This window comes from Quercus lobata, chromosome 12 (genome assembly GCF_001633185.2).
Source record: "Quercus lobata isolate SW786 chromosome 12, ValleyOak3.0 Primary Assembly, whole genome shotgun sequence".
In the NCBI taxonomy this organism is placed as follows: domain Eukaryota; kingdom Viridiplantae; phylum Streptophyta; class Magnoliopsida; order Fagales; family Fagaceae; genus Quercus; species Quercus lobata.
In genome coordinates, this window is record NC_044915.1 from 16,384,863 (window position 1) to 16,404,797 (window position 19,935).

At 34.5% G+C, this 19,935-nt stretch overlaps 1 protein-coding gene across 2 annotated transcripts; it reads right to left on the reverse strand.

Annotated features, from left to right (window-relative positions):
* LOC115972095 (delta(7)-sterol-C5(6)-desaturase-like) lies at positions 1–15,452 on the reverse strand. 2 transcript variants are annotated; one of them, XM_031092244.1, is made up of 3 exons: positions 15,038–15,452; positions 4,294–4,599; positions 1–537 (listed from the first exon to the last, which is right to left on the reverse strand). In XM_031092244.1, exons 1-3 carry the CDS (start codon positions 15,273–15,275, stop codon positions 245–247), a joined length of 837 nt encoding a protein of 278 aa, XP_030948104.1. In that variant the 5' UTR covers positions 15,276–15,452; the 3' UTR covers positions 1–244. The 2 variants fall into 2 exon arrangements, with proteins under 2 accessions (XP_030948104.1, XP_030948105.1); XM_031092245.1 differs by lacking the exon at positions 15,038–15,452 and adding an exon at positions 6,999–7,458.
* Positions 15,453–19,935: the final 4,483 nt, after the last annotated feature.

Sequence of the window (19,935 nt, forward strand, 5' to 3'; positions counted from 1 at the left end):
TAACATTTTAAGAGCAAACCTAGCTTATCCATTGCTACACCTCCATTTTTTGAAGAGTACATGGGTTTGTGAGAATGAGTTCTACCTGAGATAAAAACATATCTCAAATATTCTCTAGTCATGGGATATAAGAGAAACTAGTAACCAACATGACTTACATACAAAGACAGCATACAAGAAAGCAATCCGAATACATTTTGAAGTTGAATAACTGAAGGACCAATCAGGAACAAAGGCAAGAGCATCACATGACCTTGGATTCATCATCCTTCGGATCACGAAGAGTGCCAAACATCCAATCCATCCATATAGTATAATGGCCGTAGTTATGACGGTATGTAGTATGATGAATGGTGTGGTAGCCAGCACCCATGACAGGCCATGCTTTGGCATGTATGCAATCATGAATGTTTGCTGTCCATATAGCCTCGAGGAATAGCAATGCTATGTGTGATGTAAAATGGGTTGGTACAAGAAATAGTGCTATGACATGTGGTACAGCCTGCAATATTCCGTCAAGTGGGTGAAAGGCCAAACCTGACATAACAGATAAGTCATAGTCATCAGTTCATGTAGTTAAATAAGACATTACAAATGCAACCTTCTAATAATAAGGCTGAATATTTAAAGTATATGAACGTTATACATAACATAGAAAATTTTGGGGAGCTTATTGCTTAGAAAGGTGAACCAATAAACAATAATGTCAGATTAAAGATAGAGCCATGCTTCATATACTTTGCCGAACAGTGTATATAGCCGTCTACTACCTGTTCTTATTTTGGCCTTGGAAGCAAATAAGAAAATCCTACACTTTAATCAAACTCCATGAAGACTAGAAATTTTCATTTGGCCTAGAAGAGTCATCTCATATTGAGAACTGTCTTCATTTTAAAGTTTGATTCTTAGAAAGTACCAAGGACACTGATTCTTTATTTCTTTTCTTTTTTGGGGAATTTATTACTGAAATAGGCTGGGGTCTGCCCAATTGATAGACCACAAAAATCATTAACCATTGAAGCCAACCAAGAATAAGTAATGGCCAATGCATATTAAAGTGACCTAAACTTTGTGCCTGATAAGTGAGAGAGAATTAAAAAAAAAAAAAAAAAAAGAACCCACTGTGGTCACCTACAGATTTCTATGTCCACCTTCACCAACATGGCTTCTCTTTCTTTCACAAAATCCTTCAAAATCCAAAATTCCTAAGTCCTAACAATAACCAAATGTGCACTTCTTAAATAAAAAATAAACAGCTATCAAATGCACACATACACCTTAACGTTAATTTGACGTTTCAATTAGGGTTTACCAAATCTGTTTTAACTTGAAAGTATCTTTTTCTTCTATGACTAATCAAAGATGGAAAAGTTCCCTGATGAGCCCATGGAAAAGCCAAGTGCAACTCTACTTACCCAAGTTCAACTCGAGCTTGAGCTGAGCTAGATAGTTCTCCTAAGACCACAACTTTTGCCACAACTCTGATGTGGTAGACTACGAGTAGATGCCTATCACTTTTACATTGACCCACCACTTTTTCTCCATCGCTGGCAAAGTCATGGCAGAAAAAGTTGTGGTCCTAAATTTTCTTTGAGCCAAAACAGGAAGCAACTTGAATTAGTCAAACTGACACAGCCTAATTCTAAGCTTCCCTCGGCGGAGCATTACAACTCAGAATTCAGTGTCAAACCAAATGGAGCACTTCCCTTCAGTAAAATAATATACTTGGTCCCCACCCAAACTTGATTGCATGGAAAATTGAATGAGACTGCAGGTAATCATATAACACCCTATAAAATTTTAGAAATCCTCTCCTACTAGCCCAAAATTAGGTAAACCCCACCCCCTTTAGTTTTCCAAAAGTAAAGTGAAGAAATGATAATGGATGTCAGTCCAAGAGAAACATGGCCAAAAGGAAACCATACTGTTGCATCAAGTATAAACCAAAGAATACAATATCAATGTCATGTAACAAACATGAGAACCAATGCCAATGGGCTTCTAGCTTGATGGCACGTAATTCCCCCCGCCCCCTTTCTCCCCTATCTTCTGTGTCACAGATTTGATCTGGGTCCCCCCTCCCATCCCCTCTCCCCCAAAAAGAAAAAGACGAGAACCAAGATGAAAGCCAGTAAATCCAATAAGCTTTTATACAACTAAAGAATAAAAATATGCATTATGCAGCTTCAAGAATACGTTCTTTTAATGAATCATATTATCATATCTTTGTAGAAAGAAACGTTTCAGTAAAGAAAAAGGGACATATGTAGCAATTGAGCCAGGTATGAGGTTGTAGCATACTTACGCCTGCAAATGGAAACTAAGAACAAAGCAACACAATTCAACCATGACAGCCATATATATATGTGTGTGTGTGTGTGTGAGATGGGTTCAAGTTACACCTGGTGTAACTTTTATAAAGTTACACCTGGTGTAACTTTTATAAAGTTACACATTTTTTATACTGTATATTTTTAAAAGATCTAATGGTTAAAAAAATATTATTAAATGCTATTACTTTCCATCTGATAATCTAATTACTACCACAATATTTTTCTCTCTCCCCTTATTTATTGCTTTCCGCTTATAAAAAGCACACCACACCACCATTTTCAAGAACCTACAAAACACAAACTCATCTACAGAAGAGTACCTTGCCATTGCCAAAGTGGGAGTTTCAGCAAAGAAACAATTGCTAGGTACGCTAGAAATTTGTTAGGTTGGCACTATTTGCAAATCAAGCATTTTAGAGCAGTTTTCCTACCAAACTTAATTACCATATATCTATTAGAGTTTCTAAAGAGTTTTACTTTAGAAAGAATCCAAAAAAAAGTTAAGTTAAATTTTAAAAAATTGTTTAATGATTCCTGAACTTTCTTCAATCTTCACAGAATAAAATGATCCACGCATAGTTTAAACAGGTGAGGCAAAAAATGTGAGTAACTTAGCTAGAGCATTTTTTTTTTTTTTTTTTTTTTTTACGAACAGAAAAGATGAGTTGAATAGAAGAAAGATCAGGAATCATTAAAAATAAATTAAAATTTAAGTTAACTTTTTTTTGGATTCTTTCTAAAGTAAAACTCTTTAGAAACTCTTATAGATATATGGTAATTAAGTTTGGTAGGAAAACTGCTCTAAAATGCTTGAATTGCAAACAGTGCCAACCTAACAAATTTCTAGTGTACCGTGCAATGGCAAGGTGCTCTTCTGTAGATGAGTTTGTGTTTTGCTGGTTCTTGAAAATGGTGGTGTGTGGTGTGCCTTTTAATAAGTGGAAAGCAATAAATAAGGGGAGAGAGAAAAATAGTGGGATTAATTAGGTTATCAGATGGAAAGTAATAGCATTTAATGATATTTTTTCAACCATTAGATCTTTTAAAAATCTATGGTGTAAAAAAGGTGTAACTTTATCAAAGTTACACTAGGTGTAACTCGAACCCATATCTCTCTCTCTCTCTCTATATATATATATATATATATACATATATATTGAAACAAAAAGAAAGATGACTTTAGAAATTAGATAGCACACATTTCACGTGGATCCTATGGCTTGAGTGCAGTCTGCTTCTCATCCTCATTCCCTATATGTTTGTGTCAAAAATCTGGTAGAGAATCACCTAATGGGCAAAACATGGTTTATCACACTTTTGGTAGGATGGGAACTTTACATTAGAGAAAGGCTATTTGGTATAGAGATGTTCATAGTCATGGTCGAATTCAGTAAATGAGATCCAATGATGATTTTATTTAGAGAATAGGCATAACTTATAATGGCATCTTTACAAATCCCCAGATCTTTTTTTTCCTAAATTTTCTTTTGCAGGACAATATGTGTGTAGTATGATCATATCCATGTATGTTGAATGACTTTTTCCATAAATGCCGGAGTTATATTCAACATAGTTCCTGCTGCCATAGCTAGTATTTGGGGGTGAATCATCATTTCACCCAAAAGAGAATTATATGCACCAAGTGAATACTTTAAATGCTCACCCTGGAAAATAATTCCACTACAAAATTATTTTAAGCAAGAAAGGATATATCCTAGGACCTCCCTTAACATTCTTTTCAGAGTTCAGCAGTACCAGTTGCACCCTGTTCTGATATGTAAATTATTTTCAGGATTAGATGTTTCTGACATGATACTTCTTATACATAAACGTGCAACATCTATGTCAGCTTAGGTAAATCTTAAAAGGCAAAGATTACACATACAAGCATCCAAAATCCAAGACCAGCCAACTAGAGATAAAACCATGGAGATTGAATTTAGTAAATTTGAGAACTTACCAGCAAATGGAGAAAGAGTATTCTGTTTGTTGTAGATATGATGGGTAGCATGAAGATACTTATACAGAGGCTTTATGTCGTGCAGCTCCCTATGCATCCAATAAATTCCAAATTCCACAATTACAAGATAAATTGCTAAATAAACAAAGTAGGCAGGCCAACCTACATCTCTAATTCTTGAAAAGCATCTTGTCCAGCCATTTTCAACCATGTACTCAGAAAGAGTTGGAAGAGCACAGTACCATGGCATGGCTTTCATAGCGACATACATTTGCAAGAGCATGGCCTTATTAGATGGAATGGCATCTGCAGGAAGGGTATTCAACATATCCAACAAAGATGTTAACATGGGCCCAGATGGAAGAGATTCTCTTATAAAAATATCAACATACAATGGAGAACAATTATCAGCTGAACTTTCAAGAATTAAACAGCAACTACTTAGGTGTTAAAAATATAATAGATCAATTCAATGTTTCATAAACTATCTAGAGTTAGTTAAGTTCAGACAGCATTATCCTGAACTTATGCAACACAAAGGAATCAACAGGGAACGAAAATCAAAACAAGACAAAGTTAAATGCACATTACAAGCTATATTTAAGCATGCCTTGTAGAAATGCCTTTGGAAAGAGGGGGAGAAAAGGGAAGGAGAGGGCAAGAGGTGGGTGACTCACCTTCTCCCTCTTCAGATTTTTTCTTTAAATATATATATATATATATATATATATGTATATATACATAGCGGGGAGGAGGCAGAGAGGATTTGAAGGGAGTTGGGAGGGGTACCATACCCCCTCAAAGTTTACTTTTCTAATGTCCTCAAATTGGGAGAATTCGAAGGTAAGGGATACCTACTTTAATGAATTTTCAGTACTTTACACCTTAACAATTTATCATAGTGTTGCCAAGAGACTGGTAAGTTTAACTAGTTGGCACCTCCTACAGTTTCCAACCGGGACATCCAAGATTCAAATCCCCTCACCCCAGACTATTGATATATCAAAAAAAATTATCATAATGTTAATTATCAAGCCAGCACTTAAAACTTCTCTCTCTATAATTGTCAATGAACATGATAAATTATCTTCTCTCCATTCCACTCTGCAACCAAAAAAGGGGAAGGGTATCTACTCCCTTCTCCCGTCAGTTTCCTCCCTTTATCCTCTTGCTCCTTCCAAACTTTAAAGTATTAGTTCAGACAGTATTATGACACATCTATGACTATTTAATCAATTGTTAATTCCACGATAGATAACATTGCATAAAAACAGTTACAAGTAATAACAGATATTCAGCACGTTACATTAACAGAAGCCCTCAAAGTTGTGCATTGAATGTGAAAGTATTCAATATATAGCTTCTTGACAATTAGAAATTTTCCACATATTTCCATGACATGAAAGCTTAATGCAAACATTTTTAGGCCTTACTAAGGGCAAGGGGCAGAAGTAGAGGTCTACTTATCAAGCTTTATGCTTAAAATTGTTCTATTCATCCTTAAGCCATTTAATTTAGGAAGTAACATTAGTGGAAGAGAAAATTTTATTGATGAGAAAGCTGAAAATCTGACAGCACAAGAATAACCCTTTTTATTTTAAATTGAAAATGTTCCAGTCTAATTACTCTCTAATCCGGATCCCATAGAGAAGCAGAAAAAATGGTACTCAAGATACAAAATTTTCTACTCTCAAGAGATCAAAGATGCATGGATCATTTCTAAAATCCTGAAAGTTTAATATACACATTCCTTCATTCGTTTCGGTTTTTTTTTTAGGAAGCATTCCCCTATTTTTCTCTCAACACACCATAAAAGGCGATTGCTACTGGATTAGTGAGTTCAATAAAAAAATTATTGTGTTCCTTATCATGTGATAAGAAAGTAGTGGTGCAGAAACAGGTGGCAGCAAATGGAATAGACACGTATCCACTCATGGACAGAGCAAAATTTTAGACACAGATTGAACTGACAACCAAACAAGACCCATTGACACAAAAGAAAAACGAAGAAACAATGAAATCATACAGGCAGTGACTTTTATTTTACCCTACAATTAACTGAAATGTCTAGACCATCTCAGATCCAAAACTGACAACCAAAAAGAAATGCATCTGACAACACAACTGAAAATAAAACACTAAAACAAACACTGGTCATTGATGATACTTAACGATTAACTTTAAAATCCAAACACAATTATGCAGGCAGGGTGTAAATAAATAAATAATACAGTGCCTAGAACAGAGCAAAACAAATTGAAATAAAGCATGTAAATCAATAAATAATAAGGTGCCTAAGCTCAGAAGAAACCATTATGCAGACAAAAAATTTCCAATCCTCAATTAACTTTCAAATAGAACCCAGATTTAGATTGAGCAAAACCCAGCCGATATCAAAGTCAAAAACTTCAAAAATCAACTATTGTAATGAAATTTACCCCCAAAAAAAATTAAAAAAAAAAAAAAAATTTATACGAAATCAGAAATCAAAATCAAAGAATTACATCCATAATCTCATATTCCAGTCATCTAGATTACTATATGTTTAAGCATTACAAAAACAGATTAAGAATTAATAACCAAGCAAAACCCATCTCATATCAGAGTTAACTAGCCCAAACCAAACAACCAAAACATTAAAAATCACAAGAACAAAAAAGCAACATAATTGTGAATTAAACCAAACAACCAAAACGCATATATACCTTTAGGAACAAAAACATTGCGCTTGAGATAATAAATGTAGAAACACCAGAGGAAGCCAGAGAGCAGGTAGACTAAAGTTCCACCAATGTAGTTGCGGAACCATGTCTGGATGAAGTGGGGTAGTGGGTCCCACAATTTCATTGGCAAGAAACTCCCAAGCACAACGCGGTTGTAAAAGGTGGTCTCATCCATGAATAGTTGCACATATGCATCACCATGGTCGTCCATGTTTGGTGGTGGATGGATGGTCCAATGATTTCACGGGTCGGGTTCCGGTGATCGGCCGACGGAAATGTTGCCGACGATTTGGAACTCAGAGAGAGTCAAGTGGGAGGTGTGAGTTGGAACAGAGTATATGAGTCGAAGATTCCGAAAATTAATCGTGTGGGAACAAATGAATAGTGCGGCTTTGGGGATGATCCAATTCAATAACCATTGAATTTTTTTTTTTTTTTTTTTTTTTTTTTAGTGCGCTGTACGTGGGGTTGGGGACCATTGAGCTCAAACTGCCTTGAAAGTATTATTCTGTTTCGCTGAGGTGGAAGAAGTTGACTCGATTTACACCTATTCATTTTTCTTCTATAAAAAAATAAAAAAGAAAATGACCAATCCCTATTGGCTGGTTTTAAAATAGAGTTCGAATTTGGTAAGAATGAGGAGTAAAATTTATATTTTACCTCATCTAATAAAAGATTATTATATCATCATTTTAAATTCAATATATTCTATCACATCTAAAAATATCTCAATAAACACTTAATTTGGTTGGATTTATATATGGGTACTAGAATTGATTGGGTGTGATTGTGGCTATTCTTAAATTTGTAATAAGATAATATGGCATGCTGGGATTGAATGGATAAAACATAGGGCTTTTTTTTTTTTTGAGAAAAAAAAAAAAGAATTTTACACCACATTCTTACCGAATTTAATCTCTTTGAAATATGGGTTTTGACAACTTATTTGACAGCTTATTTGGTAATATGGGTTTTGGTAACATATCGTTTGAATTTTGGTCCCATTTCTTGATCATGATCACATGACACAGAAGATCAAAGAAAATCAGGTACTACACTATGGGGGGACTGGAATAAAAAATTATAGAACTAACCCAAACCTCACAGGCTTTTGGGCGAGACCAGAAAAATATGACCTGAGCTCTCTCCTTCCTGTGGACAAGCTTCACATGTACTATCATGGATTATATGTGTAACACCCCCAATCCAATTTTATAATTAAACTATGTGTTTGAGTGGTTAATTATTATTTTTAAGCCACTTACTTTCTAAAATTAATATAAAAGTATTTAATAAACATATTATTTTATAATACCATTAAATAAGAATTGTAAAGATTATAAATAATTGAATGGCTATCAGTATTTTAAATATATACTAAGTATGTACAAAATTGTATTAAGTGGTTTGAGTTATTAGATACATAGTTGGTGTTTTAATTAAGCATGATGCATGAGATGTTATAGTGGAAATTTCACCCACATGCAACTAATGGGAATTCACATAATGCCAAAGTTTCATGCATGTTGACAAACCTAAAGACCAAGACTTGGCTGGTCATACAATCACTAAGCTCCACCTCACTTCTTCCTTGACTTTTCTCAAGACAAACATCCAAGAAGCCTCTCCATTTCCACCGGTCCATGCAAAATCAGAATTCTCACCTCTAACTTTACTCTCTTTTCTCTTAAGGAAAGAGCTAGGAAGCTCTCTTAAGTCCCTTTTGTCAAACCATGGGTCTACACTTTGAAAGAAAGTCAAGACTCCTTCCTATTTCTTCTTCATACTCTCTCAAAGCAATTAGAACATATATGCTCTTTTAATGTGATGGATATAACTTTATAAAGGTAAGGATATATATCTATATGTGTGTGTGTGTGTGTGTGTGTGTGTGTGTGTAATGTGATATTATTCTTTGTAGAAAAGTGTGAGTGTGAATGCAAAAAATTTGACAAATCCAAAGACGAAGACTTGGCTGGTCATGCAATCACCAATCTCCACCTCACTTCTTCCTTGACTTTTCTCAAGACAAACATCCAAGAAGCCTCTCCATTTCCACCGGTCCATGCAAAATTAGAATTCTCACCTCTAACTTTACTCTCTTTTCTCTTAAGGAAAGAGCTAGGAAGCTCTCTTAAGTCCCTTTTGTCAAACCCATGGATCCACACTTTGAAAGAAAGACAAGACTCCATTCTATTTCTTCTTCACACTCTCTCAAAGCAATTAGAACATATATGCTCTTTTAATGTGATGGATATAACTTTATAAAGGTAAGGATATTTATATATATATATATATATATATATATTAATTTTGTGTAACTTGGTTTGAGATTTAATACTCAAAGGAGGGGTTCTAAATCATGCGACGGTTGTATTAATGAAGCTGTTTTGTTTGACGTGTTGTATGTTACCATATGAATGTATATAGTTACATGACCATGCTTAAAAGAGTTTATGTTTATGCATGCATTATTGCCCTAACCTTAAAGAACTTTCTGAAATAAAGTTGGCTCTTCTAGAGATATGAGATTAGTGTGAAAATATTGGTTTCTCTATGATTTAGTACATCATGTTGTCTGATGAATGTATTTTGTATTTGTGAGAACCTCATTGAGGTGGGATTAGGACTTTCTTGATTTTAAGAGATAGGTTTTGAGATGAATATGTAAGTTTATGATAAGCAATAATTGATAGTAAGTAATAAACTTTGATATTTGGTTTAGGTATTACCAGTTCCCCAAATCTAAACTCCTTCGACTGTAGGCTCTCGATTCCTCTACTTTCAGGTAAGGGATAAATTATATGGGTTTTTGGTAAATCATGAGATTATTTTAAAGTATATTATGCATTAAAAGATTTTTCATTAGAGATTTGGCATATAATCATTATTCTGACAAAGATATGTTCGTGAGTTTTTGAAATTTTGTATATATGATTTAAGCATATTGATATCATTACTAATTTCCTCGAACATGATATTTAAAGAAAAGAATGGAAATGCTATTATTATGAAATATTATGCAAAATAAGAAATTTCAGTATGATGTATAAGTATGAAAAGTTTTTGGATTATGTCGTCTAGTGATCTGAACTCTGTTAGTAGAAGTTAATTACTGGCTTTTCATGAAAAATGTTATATGATTGGCCATTAAGTGGGACTAGCTCTGCTGTACCCACCCTTATTGGTTACGGCCAACTTGTAGAGGAAGTCAACCTACCCCCATGGTTGAAAGCTATGTATTATGATGTGATCCTAGGAATACCTGGCATTGTGGGGAATGCTGAATGCCTAGCACCGTGGTGTTAAAAACCTCCCAAATAAGTACAAACTTATCAAATATGGACTAACCAATAAGTAATTTATGAACAGCTATATTATGTTATTAATCATGTGAGAATGATTTGTTTAAATGTAATGTGAAAAGTAAAAGCTCTCATGGCAAGAAGAAGTTTCTGATGAAAAGAAAAACTGTTCATTAAAGATAAAAGTTTTTGAAGTTCTGTTGTGTTATAAAGATAAAACTTCTGATAAAAGTACAAGTTTATGTTTAAAAGTTATCAGATACCTGTTCTTTATGAAATGTTAAGTTTTATGACTATGAACGTTATAATATTTTTCAGGAAGAGGTTTATAAAGAAAGGTTTTCTTATTGGGTCAAGATGTTTCTAGTTTAATACAAAGTTTCCGATTATCTGATTTAAGTTAAAATAATTATTTTGTAATGAGAATATACATATGGTGACTTTGTAGGAAATGAAAGAAGTTTAATTCGAAAGCTTTTGGTAATATTAACCTGATAAAAAAAATGAGAACAATTATTTTCTATGAAGAGCGTATAAGTTATTATTATGAATAGTATAAAATACTATGCATGAAAAGTTGTTCTCCTATTCAAACATTTAGAAAATGAAATGATTTGATTTACATGCATTCTTATTGAATTCTTATATATCTTACCTTTACTGAGCTGTGTAGCTCATCCCCTCCACTCTTTTAATTAGCAGATTTTATTTTGGAGTAAAGGGAATCTTAGTCGAGTTTGGAAGGAGCTAGTTTTAGTTTTATATGTATAGATCCTAAATTAGCAATTTGATATTTAGATTTGTAGTATGGTGTATTTTAGGATATAATGAAAGCGTATACCTTAAAGTATTAAAAGATGTATTATGTGAAATTTAGAATTTGAATAATCGGTGGATTGTGTTATCCTTTGAGGTACAGTGTAGATGCTTTGAATATCAAGTAGAAAGTTATATCATTTAAGTAAAGAAACAAAAATGAAAAGAAAGAGGGAAGCTTTTGTAAAAGTTTTGGAAAAAGTTAAGTTGATTTTTGTTAAAATATTAGGTTTAAACTTGATATTAGCATACAGATCATGGTCACAAATCCGGGTATCGGATTTAGGGTGTGACAATATGCATGTGCACCAGGTTCGAGTTAGTTGGCAAGATATCACGACTTTCAATGTAAAATGATGAATCTTATGCCTATGGGGAACATGCAAATGTAAAACATTTTCTGTACATTCCCCACATCTGAGCTAGAGCCCACAGACTCATGGTTAAATATCTCCAAAGCAACCTTGTAGGCACTACGAACATTAAATAAACCATTGGAAGTTTCGAACCAGATTTGCTTATCCTCTAGAAGTTAAATCTTATCCTCTAGAAGTCTTGAACTCAAGGGGATCCCCTAAATAATATCGGCTTTCCCATGGACAAAACTATGTTGGATTAGCTTTGAACTCCAATTGCCTATAGCCAAGTTGATGAACTCGCAAACACGAGAGTTTGAAGGAATAACTTGAGGCAGAGAGAAAAATTTTTAAGTTAAAGGTGTCGGTAGTCATTTATAACCCCATATACCTTATTCCCATTACCAACCTGCCATCTCAATTCACGCTATACTATTTTCTAAGTAGACATAATACTCTTCCATACATATAAATGATTATTTCCCATAGAGACTTGTACAAACTCACAATCCGTGAAGTACTTGGCCTTAAAAATCTCCATAACAACCTTATAGGCACTACAAATATTGAATAAACCATTGGAAGTAGCCAGATTTTCTTATCCTCTTAAATAATATCAGCTTTCCCAAGGACAAAAATATGTTGGTTTAGCTTTATACTCCAATTGCCTATAGCCATATTGATGAGCTCGCAAACCCGTGAGTTTGAAGGAATAACTTAAGGCAGAGAGAAAACTTGTGAGTTAAAGTTGTCAGTGGCCATTTATCACCCCATATTCAAACCTTATTACCATTACCAACTCGCCATCTCAATCCACGCTGTACTACTTTTTAAGTAGCTAGACAAAATACTCCATAAATATGAAGGATTATTTCCCATAAAGGCTTGTACAAACTCACAGTCTAGGAAGTACTTGGCTTTAAAAACTTGGTATACCAAGGATTTCTAACCCGTTTGAAGCCTCCACCCTTGCATGGCTAGAGAGTCAAATTAAAGGGTTTAAGAAACTTAAAGCCCATATCACCACTAGACTTCGGGGCACACAGCTTCTCCCAAGTCCCAACTGGCCCGTGCCATTTTCTTCTCATCTTGATTTTATCCCCACCAAAATTTTATGAATCATACTTGTTAAATCATCACAGAAAGCATGAGGTATTTTAAAATAGCTCATTGTGTAGGTTGGTATAACACATGCCACCACCTTGATAAGAATTTACTTTCCTACTTTAGATAGTAGCTTTCCTTCCAACCCGCTAATTTCTTAGTAAAGCTTCTCTTTTAGGTCATTGAAAGAATTTTGCTTGCTTTGTCCCACAAAAGAAGGAAGACCAAGGTTTTTTTTTTTTTTTGTGTTGTCAAATGACCTATGCCCCAAATCTTTGTTTTATCTTATCTTGAATTTCTTTAGTAGTATTACTACTAAAGAATAAAGACATCTTGGCTCGTTGAAGAGAGTCAGCATCAAAATTTTGTCCCCAAAAGTTACAAATATATACTATTGTTGAGACACTATTGATCGGCAAACCAAATTCACCAATTTTATTTTTGTTTTTCTCTCTCCCTCTTTGATACTCTTCTCTCGTCTCCCTCCATTAGACCAAAACTCTCTCTCTCTAATCAAACCTTTATGCCCGGATCTGAAACACGATATTCAAAGTTTCATATTGAGTTATTAAACCAACCGAACCACCTTGCTTCCCCTGGGATAGTTGTGGTCGAGTGATGGCAACTGCATAAGGATTGTTCTAATCTAATTTGATTTATGGGTCACATTCTGGTTGGTGAGCGACTATGCAGATGGGTGCAATTTGGGTTTTTGGCTGGGTGTTGGATCTATGAGGCAATTTGAGTGGCTTTGTGTTTGTGTTTGTATTGTTTTTCTTACTAGGTTTGTGTTTAGTGTTTGCTCGTGGGAATTTTCGTTGATTTGAGTTTTTTTCTTTGAGTTTCTAGTTTAGGATTTTGGTGGTGGTGGTAGTGTTTTCAAAGAGAAAGTTCAAATTTTTTGAAAAGATGGATGAAAAAAATTGGATATTGTTAGAGAGAGAAAAATATTTAAATAAAATACTAATAGAATATTGAGATTGATATATGTGTTTGTGAATAGTAAATTAGCTAAAGGTAACACATGGACTAAATTTGTCTAAAAGTGTGTTGAGGCGGCAGTGAATGCTCCTATACACAACTTTTGATATATAAATGTTTAAGAGACAACCAAACAGAACGCCATTGATACCAAAAAAAAAAAAACAAAAGAAATTAACCTCATCATACGCGCTTCACGAGTGCGATAAGGTTTTTTTTTTAGCCAAAAAAAAATTATGTATTTTTATTTTATATATATAATTTTTATTTTGAGAATCTAATTTATAAGTGGATAATATAATTTGAAAATTTATAGGAAAGTGATCCTATCTTTAAGGCAATGTTTTAGTAGGAGTTAGAATTGCATTTTAATTGGATTGCATTTAGTTTTATCTTTACTTAAATATAGGAGTGTAAGGGCATTTTTGAACTAAAAAAATGAGGAATCTAAACAGAAGAAGCTCCTTAAATAGTAATATAGATAATGGAGTCATATATAGACTATTTAAACTTTTAGACAAATGTTTAAGGTCTACATTTTGCACATCTAACTCTAAAAATCACTTATATCAAATATGTAAAGTTGTGTAAAATTAGAGGACTTACAGTATCCATGTAAATTTACACGGCTATTCTTCATGTGTAAATGAGCATTTTATTTATTTCTCAATTCACTCTTTTGATTGGTGTGTGAGTGATGTAAGAGTTTTAAAAAGTGGTTAAATTAATGGATAATATATATTTTATTGAAATAGGTTTTAGAATAGGTAATTTGAGATGTGGTATTTTGAAAAAATTGTAATGTAAAATAAGAAAGTAAGTTCTTATACTTTTTTGACAAAAATATATTCTTATACTAAAATAAACAAAAATGCGTATACTCTAAAAACTATTTCTTTTATTTTTCACAACAATTAACCTTAGACGCCCTAAAGGCAGTTTATTTTAATTTTCACAACAATTAACAGAAAAGTTTAGAGTTTAGAGTCTTTAGACCAGCACATCCAAAACTGACAGCTAGAAGAAATGCATCTATACAAATAAAGAATATCCATAAAAAATAAAAACAACAACAACAACACTAAACAGACAAAAAATTCCCAATCCTCATTTAACTTCCAAAAAAAGAAGAACCCAAATATAATTAAACTGAGCAACAGACTTATATCAAAGAAAAAAACAAAAACTTATTAATATGAAATTTACTCCGAAAATGTTTAAAAAAAAAAAAAATAGCATCCATAATTTAATCTTATACTACAGTCATCAAGATTACTATATGTTTTAAGCAACAATATGAAAAACAGATTAAGAAAAACCCACCTCTCATATCAAAGCCAACAGGTCCAAAGTCCAAATCAAACAACGAAAATATTGAAAACACCAAAAACAAAGCAACAGTACTACTGTGATTGTGAATTGAACCCAACTAAAAAAGCAATATAATATATATACATACCTGTAGGAAAATAAAGATTGCGGTTGAGATAATAAATGTAGAAGCACCAGAGGGAGGCAGAGAGGAAGTAGATCACAGTACCACCAATGCAGTTGCGAACCCACGACTGTATGAAGTGAGGTAGTGGGTCCCACAGTTTCATTGGCAAGAGACTCCCAAGCACAATGCGGTTGTACAAGGTGGCCTCATCCATGAATAGTTGCAGATATGCACTACTACTTCCATGGTGGTCTTCCATTCTTGGTGGTGGATGGATGGATGGTCCAATGATTTTTCTGGTCTGGTTCCGGTGATGGGTCACCAGAAATGTGGCCGGCGATTTGGAACAGAGAGAGAGAGATATGAACGTCACAACAGTGCAGGGCAGTTGTATTTGCGGAGGGTCCAATCCAATTGGTGGTTTTTTGTAGATAGATTTTATTGGTAAATGGGCACCATTGAGCTCAAATTGCCTTAAATAGCACATATATCAAACTTTGGTCCCACGATTGGACATGGCTTATCTTTTGGGTCATTTCTTATGACATGACGTGATAAAATAAATATTTTGATATTGCTTTGACTTCAGCAAGATGCATATTCCTTTTTTGATGCGAAAGCAAGATACATTTTTAAGTTACAGTAATCCATACTTTTCATTGAAAATTCTTTATTTTATGTCACCGACACACTTAACCGCACTAATACGAGGGTGGGAGGGAGAAAGATCTCAGAGCACCTGTAACAGTGAAACTAAATAGTTATATAACTATTTTAGATGTGTCAAAATACAAAAAACTCCTTTGCAGCAGTAAAACAATAGCTAAATTTTTTAGTTGAATTGCTACAGTGCACATCTATAGATAGATGTGCACTGTAGCTCACATCTAAAAATAAAATTTGCAGCAATGTAACTATATTGTTATATTGCTATAATATAATTACACTGTTGCTAAAATGATACTCCAGAAGTGGAGCTAAATCTAAAAATTTTAACTCCACTACTACAATGCACATCTAAAAATAGATGTGCACTGTTCATGAGGAGCAAAAAAAAAAAATTTATTTTAATCACCGATGGATTAAAATAATACCTCTCTTTCACTCTCTCTCTCTCTCTCATTCACTTTCTCTCTCTCTCATCTCTGAACATTACTCTCTCTCTCACTCTGGTCTCTCACTCCGGCCTCTCACTCTCTCAACTCCGGTCTGCCGTCGATCTACCCCTTCTGCCGATCCAGCTCGCCAACGTGATAGGAGTGCTTGCTCGTGGTGGGTTTCTCTCAACTCCAGTCTCCCAAGCCGCCGATCCACCCCTTCTGCTGACCTAGCTCGCTGACGTGATCGGAGTGCTTGCTCATAGTGGTTTTTTTTCTTTTTTTCCTGCTGTGGACTGTTGGTGGCAACATAGATACTGGGTGGGGACCTAGGCTTGTGACACCCTCACCACTTAAAGCCTATTCCAAATTAATATCTTTTTCTTTCTTCTAATTTATTTAATGTTTGGTTGTTTTATAACTTTTATTCTAACAAAATCATGAGTTCTAATCTGTTTTAAAATTTTAATTGGCATGTAAAAGAAAATTAAGTATAATATACTATTAATAATACTAATTTGTAAAAATGTGAGATTTTTCAAAAAATTACGAAAAGCGTAAGTCTAATTTTATATAAATTTCATCAAAAATAGTATAGCATCTTTAATATAAAATGAAAGATATTAATGCCACTATATTTTTATTTTTCTATTTAATAATTGTATCATTCTAAATGTTTGATTTATTTAGGGAAGAAAGAGTGCTAATTATAAAGAAGTGGACTACTTTTTTTTTCTTCTTTGTGTTTTTAAGTATATTTTGGAATAGGCCGATTAATCAATGTGCCTAAAAGAGTTACAAAAGCAAATGATGAAATCATAGAATTAAAGGAAATTAAGATGGTAAAAATAAAACGTGAAAAATATTGGGTTGGTGAAATAAGAGTGGTACAAATCAAATCCGACTTGATCGATTTTTGGCAGTTTCTTCTAGTGGTCAAGTGGAATTGAATTAGAAAGTTGAAACTAGAAGGTATTTCGAAACTAATGTCGAGTTGGTGAAATTGAATCCAAAAAACCCAATATTTAGCCTGCCTCTTTTGACATGTATCATGCCTCTTTTTCTTTTTTCTTTTTTATTTACCCACATGAACACCTCTCTAATTCTCACAATCGCAATGTTGACATCATTGATGTTAAAATTGTTGTGTGATTATGCGTGATGATTGAATGACATTTAGAAAGCGGTTAATGGTTACATATTAATATTGAACACTTGTGTTGCAATGAATCTTAAAAGTTTAAATAGTGTGTAAAACACCCTTGAACGTTTAAACCCCTAATTACAAAATAACTAATTCAAGTTTTATGTCAAACAACTAGTGTGCGGAAAATGAACAAAAACTATAAAATAGAATTGGTAAACAATCTAAGCCAATTAAAATCACATCCACAGCAGAAAATAAAAGGCAAAGATTAAGGAAAGAGAGATGTAAACACAAAGACAACACAACGATGTGTAATCGAAGAGGAAATCAAAACCCTTGGCATAAAACCTCTCCGCCGCCCTCCAAGCGGTCAATAATCCACTAGAAAATGTAATTGAGATACATGAACAGCAATAGACCCTCCAAACCTAATCTACCTGATGTACCTAAACCCTCCAAGTTTCTTACTCCAACGAGGTTACGCCGACCTTTTTTTTTTTCTAGCTCACCAGATTCCACTATAATCCATAGCATCTGCCATCCTTGGCATCTTCCAATACTTCCCAAAACTCCAAAAACACTCAACACTCTAAATGGGTGTGGGTAGTGTTTGGATAGAAATCTTCTCTCAATAGGTATTACAATGAGAGAGGGAATGAGAAGAGATTATAAAGATTTCTCTCTAAGAATGAGTAGCTCTCTCTAATTGGGTGGGTGTTTTGAAGAAACCTCTCTTAGGGTTTTTCTTTCTGAATAGCCACACATATTTTGTGGGAATGAGGGGTATTTATACTGGTGTGAGAATGGAATGCAAAGAATCAGTTTTTCCAAAACAGGGTTGGCTGGCAACTTGACCTCGCAACTTGACTGAGTCGCGAGTTCAAGCCGCGAGCTAACTGAATGGTCAGTCTGGATTTTTGTCTTGTAGTGCTCCAGTTGGCATGACTGTTCAGCTCCCTTGCATGCTCTGCGCATGTGCAACTTTTGGCGGCTTGCAAGCCACGATCCTCCCGCAAGATCCAACCACGAGTCCCTATTTCACTGCACAGTCTTGAGCATTTCTTCACACTCTCTCACACACTACCCTTACATGATTCCCACCTAAATACAGGGAATCTAAATGCTGTATTACAAGCAAATTTGTCATGGAATAAAGCCAACACACGGTTGATTAAATTCAACCTTACAATCCCAATGTAAGGTTTATATATTATAACATATTTGAATAACCCTAAACTAACCATAAACTGACCTAAGGTTAATATGCTTGTTCTACAAGTATATAAGCTTATAGTTGATTTGGATCACTTTGGCCATAATATGTCTAATAGCTGATTATTATTATTTTTTATAAACTTCAAATTTTATTCAATTGAAAGTGCAGAGAGACAATCTTCCAAACAGGCAGAGTGGACAACTCTAGGGAGATTATCCTTATTAAAACATAAGGACTCACTAGAGATAATTTTGCAGTGACATGGGCTACAGAATTACTCTCCCTTTTAACCCAATGAAAACAATGCTGATTCAGAGTCTGTGTCTCAGTAGATCAAATGGTCACCATATAGGAATGGCCATGGACTAGGTTTGGGTCGGGTATACCAAAACCTGACCCAAAATTTTTATCATCCTCCTAGTAGCGACATTATTACAAGTTGGTTTCTTTGAAGTGTAAGTTCTCATCAAATTTGTCACAAGCATTGATTTTTGGTTGTCAAATTTTACCAAAGTATGTTTGTTTGCACAATTTTTATGCTATCGCTGCTTATTTTCTACCAGCTTTTGCTGAATCAGACTGAGTTTTTGTGCTTGAATCGAAGTAGGTGGTGGTTTGTTTGTCACTTGTCGGCATTCATTATCATTCTCAAAATATAACCCAGAATGTAAATTAAATTGGTAACGTTTATTACTAAGAGAATTGTAAAAGATACGTTTATCAAAAAATAGTTGTTAAAGATTGTAGGGACACGATTATTCACGACCCAAGAATGACGTTGGGCTTGTATGTAAAAGTCCCGAACAATATAATTTGTAGAGTGTGGACTTGAAAGGCTTGACCTTGGCCATTGGACAGTGGTCTAGTCGTGGTTTTTATGGAAGCTCATATGAGGGTGGACCTGGCATGACTGACAAAACCTTTCTTCAGTGCGACCTATGGGGTTTTTATCCTCGGACCCCGTCCGAGGAACTTAGTGTTCTTCTCATTCTCCCTTTTTTAGGACTTCTCCCTCTGGGGGATCCCCTTCCCCCTTGGTCCTTCTTCCCTTTTATACTAGTAGTTACTTTCCTTTCAACGTCCACGTGTAAGTTTCACTTTTTAGGATGGAGACTTGTCCTATCAGCTCATACCTAGGGTGGTTGGGAGTAGACGTAAAAGTTGAATAGCATGGTGAAGAGCATGGACCTGTCAGACGCAGAGTTCTTTATTACAGTATTGGCAGCTTTTTCACTTGTCCTACCCCCGTACTGAATTCGTCCTTTTCTTTAAGTGTTCTATAAGGTGCCAAGCATAAGATCGTCCTCGGCAGTATTCTTAGGCCTTTTTTGGACTTTCACTACGCGTCCTCAGAAGTTATTCTCCTCGGCTTGGGTCTTGGGCCCTACTACGAAGTGGGCTGGGACCACAAATTCTCCGGCCCCACAATAGCCCCTCAAAATCCTGCTGCCCGACCTCC